General features: G+C 36.2%; 1 protein-coding gene across 1 annotated transcript in view; it reads left to right on the top strand.

Annotated features, from left to right (window-relative positions):
* fndc5b (fibronectin type III domain containing 5b) overlaps nucleotides 1-2,743 on the top strand; it is a 50,226-nt gene extending 47,483 nt beyond the window's left edge. The window contains exons 5-6 of the mRNA XM_037692735.1: nucleotides 829-1,019; nucleotides 2,722-2,743. Of these exons, the coding sequence (XP_037548663.1) occupies nucleotides 829-968 (140 nt within the window). The 3' untranslated portion in view covers nucleotides 969-1,019; nucleotides 2,722-2,743. The remainder of the gene's footprint in view (nucleotides 1-828; nucleotides 1,020-2,721) is intronic.
* The last annotated feature ends 255 nt before the right edge of the window (nucleotides 2,744-2,998 follow it).

The raw sequence follows: 2,998 nt of genomic DNA, 5'->3' as shown, positions 1-2,998 counted from the left end.
ATGGCGGGCCACATCTGGCCCGCGGGCCTTGAGTTTGACACATGTGCCTTAGATGGTTGTGTGTGTGTGTGTGTGTGTGTGGTGGTGGTGGTGGGGGGGGGGGGGGGTTCCACAAACAAGGAGCAGCAGAACAAAAGGTCCTGTCACCTATGGTGCACAGTTTTATCGGGGGAGGGCGGAGCTGGTAGGAATTTGTGGAGCAGAGGTATCATGTTGATATCTGAGCATTGAGCAGTTCTTTAAGATAGTATGGAGCACTGTCCATACTATACCCACTGCAAAATAAGGATTTTTGCCCTAATTGAAATGTGCATAAAATAAGTCTGCTAAGACACCATCTAGCAATCACAGTAATTAGCATTAGCAAATAATCTGCCTACTCCACTTTTGACTTAACGTTTTATAGCAGGGATGTCATTATTAATAATCTTTGTAATTCAAAGTCTTTGAATTTCCTTTAAGATAGGTAATTTTTCCTCTGCCAGCTGCCGTAGTGCAGGGAAATCCCTTTGTTTAATATTTGCCGTTTTTGTGAAGCTTGGTATATCCCCTTTTTAAATCTAGGGTTGGAAATTCTGATGACATCATTCCAGACTGATAAAAATCAAATTTTCAAACCAGTTCTCTTGAACAAAACAAGCTTGTTGTCAGGCTAGATAGTAAATTTTGAACACATTACTTGTAATTTTCAAGCTTTAGTGATGGAAAATGTACAAATAATAATTCAGTATTAAAAAATTTATCTTTGTGACTCATTTTGCCCCCACTGGTCACATGTTAAAAGGTTTGTTGTTGTTAAAATAATGCTGATGTTCTGCCATCTCTCAGGGGTGATCGCCTTGTTTTGTCGCCAGTATGACATCATCAAAGACAATGAGCCCAACAACAACAAGGACAAAGCCAAGAACTCCTCAGAGTGCAGCACACCTGAGCATCCACAGGGGGGGCTACTGCGCAGCAATGTCTAGGACCAACCCTCTAACGCCTTCTGCAATAACAAACCTTAGATCTCAGGACAGGTGAGGATTTTATATCAGTCATCATCTGCGATAAGCTCATCTCATCATGCTGTACATAAGTCTTTTACCTTTAGTTTCCTATTCATAAATAGTTTTATTTTCCATTGTCATATTTTACTGAGCTAATGGATAGTTTATGGTTTAAACATTTTCTCAGTCATACAGACTACACTGAGGGTAACAGGGTCAAGGACTAGTGTACAGTTTATCAAAATTGAGGGGTTTTTTTTTTTTAATACGTCATGTTACCATTCTCCCGAATGGCAAATATTAACACACTGTATACGTGGAATTTGTTACACACAATAAACAGCCCTGCATCTTCATTCAATTCCTTTCAGTGGAAGAGGACATGCTGCAACTCATTACTTCACATCAACTGTTTAATAAATAAGCCTGTGAATTCTCAAAGCCTGTGAATTCTCAAAGCCATTGAATGCGGTTACAGTGTAGGGACAAAAGTTCTTCATCTCCACTACGTATTTTTGTCATCTGCAAAAATGAGGAGGGTTAGAAAATCAAAAATAATTCCTGCCCAAAGAGATAATTTTGTCTTATTTAAAACAGAATTAAGCATCAACTGATTATTTATTGTTTAGATTGTTCATTATTGATTTACTACTTTTAAAACCAGTCATTCTACAAATTATTATCCTTGATCACTTATGATGTTTGATTATGTATTATTGTTGATGATTCTTAGTTTGATTAATTATTTTGTAATAAAACTTTAAAGACAACTTTGGTCTCTTCAGTTAGATAAATGTTAATTTGTTATGGTATTAAATTCCATGTAATTAATGGATTCTACTTCAGTAACTGAGTTTTGATTATTAAAGCGTGAATATATTAATTAAGTTGTTGGTCAAATAAATAGACCAGCTGGTGCCCCGCTTTAACAAGTGCAAATTAAGTAAACAAGCATAGTGAAGTTGAGGAACAAGCATCACCCTTCTTCCTCCATCACGTCATATTTGCTAAATAATTGGTGCCCCGTGTGAGGCTAATTCTTGGGAACATTATGGCTCCCCTCTAAAGAAAACAGCTTCCAGCTCAAAGAAAGAACAAGAGATGTTTCTGAAGGAGAAGTTATTTTCTGAAAAACAGAACGAGAGAAATATGTTAAACACATTATAATATTTCACATGATTCCATTATAATGATTAAACAATAATCAACACTATTCATGTTCACACTTGACATAATGAAATAAAACTAACTTCATTAATTATTTTTTTCTTAAAAGCATAGAAGAAATGGTAAACTTTAGTTAGACTATAACTCAGTCCAAGGACAGGGAATGTGTGAAAAACACCAGACATTATTCAAGTTTAGAACACTTTAAGAACACAGTTTATGGTGAGTCAGGAAAACAACCCAAGGGTCAGGGGTCAAAGTCAGGGGATTACATCTTCAGGTTACACTGTCAAAGATAAGTCACTACAAAGGTTTATAGGGAAAACTTATGCTCAAAATGTTTTCTTTTGAATTCAAAATATCATTATTTATCTACTTAATGGCATGGCATTGGTTTTTCTGTGTTTTTTATTGCTTTTCTGCACTGAAGCATTTCTTCTACAACAGAAAATAAATTAAAATTTAAAAATATAAGAAAACTTTAGTGTAGTTAGGGTCAGGATTTTTGACCTGTTGTATTTGGTTCTTACAATCACCAAACGTATAGTAACTGTGCTTCTTTCAGATCCTGAGACCAACAAAAAGCCATCATCAGAAAAACAGACTACAAAGAAGTGATGAAACCATTAAAGAAATGTTCTTGACACAATGGAGAACTTTAAAATATGGACAACTGAGAACCTTCAAAGTCAAAGACTGCAAGCAGTCACACAGTGAGCGACAAAGAACAACTCTTTTTGTTCGACTGTGGCCGACTTACAGCCAGTGTTCAGTAGACTCTCCATGAGAACCGCTCGATTCATACATTTTTTGTTACTCTTCACCTGTGGCATGAAATCCCA

This window comes from Nematolebias whitei, chromosome 19 (genome assembly GCF_014905685.2).
Source record: "Nematolebias whitei isolate Nwh7 chromosome 19, NemWhi1, whole genome shotgun sequence".
Lineage (NCBI taxonomy): Eukaryota > Metazoa > Chordata > Actinopteri > Cyprinodontiformes > Rivulidae > Nematolebias > Nematolebias whitei.
The sequence above is the reverse complement of the archived record's forward strand: the minus strand, read 5'-3'. Positions and strand labels throughout refer to the sequence as shown.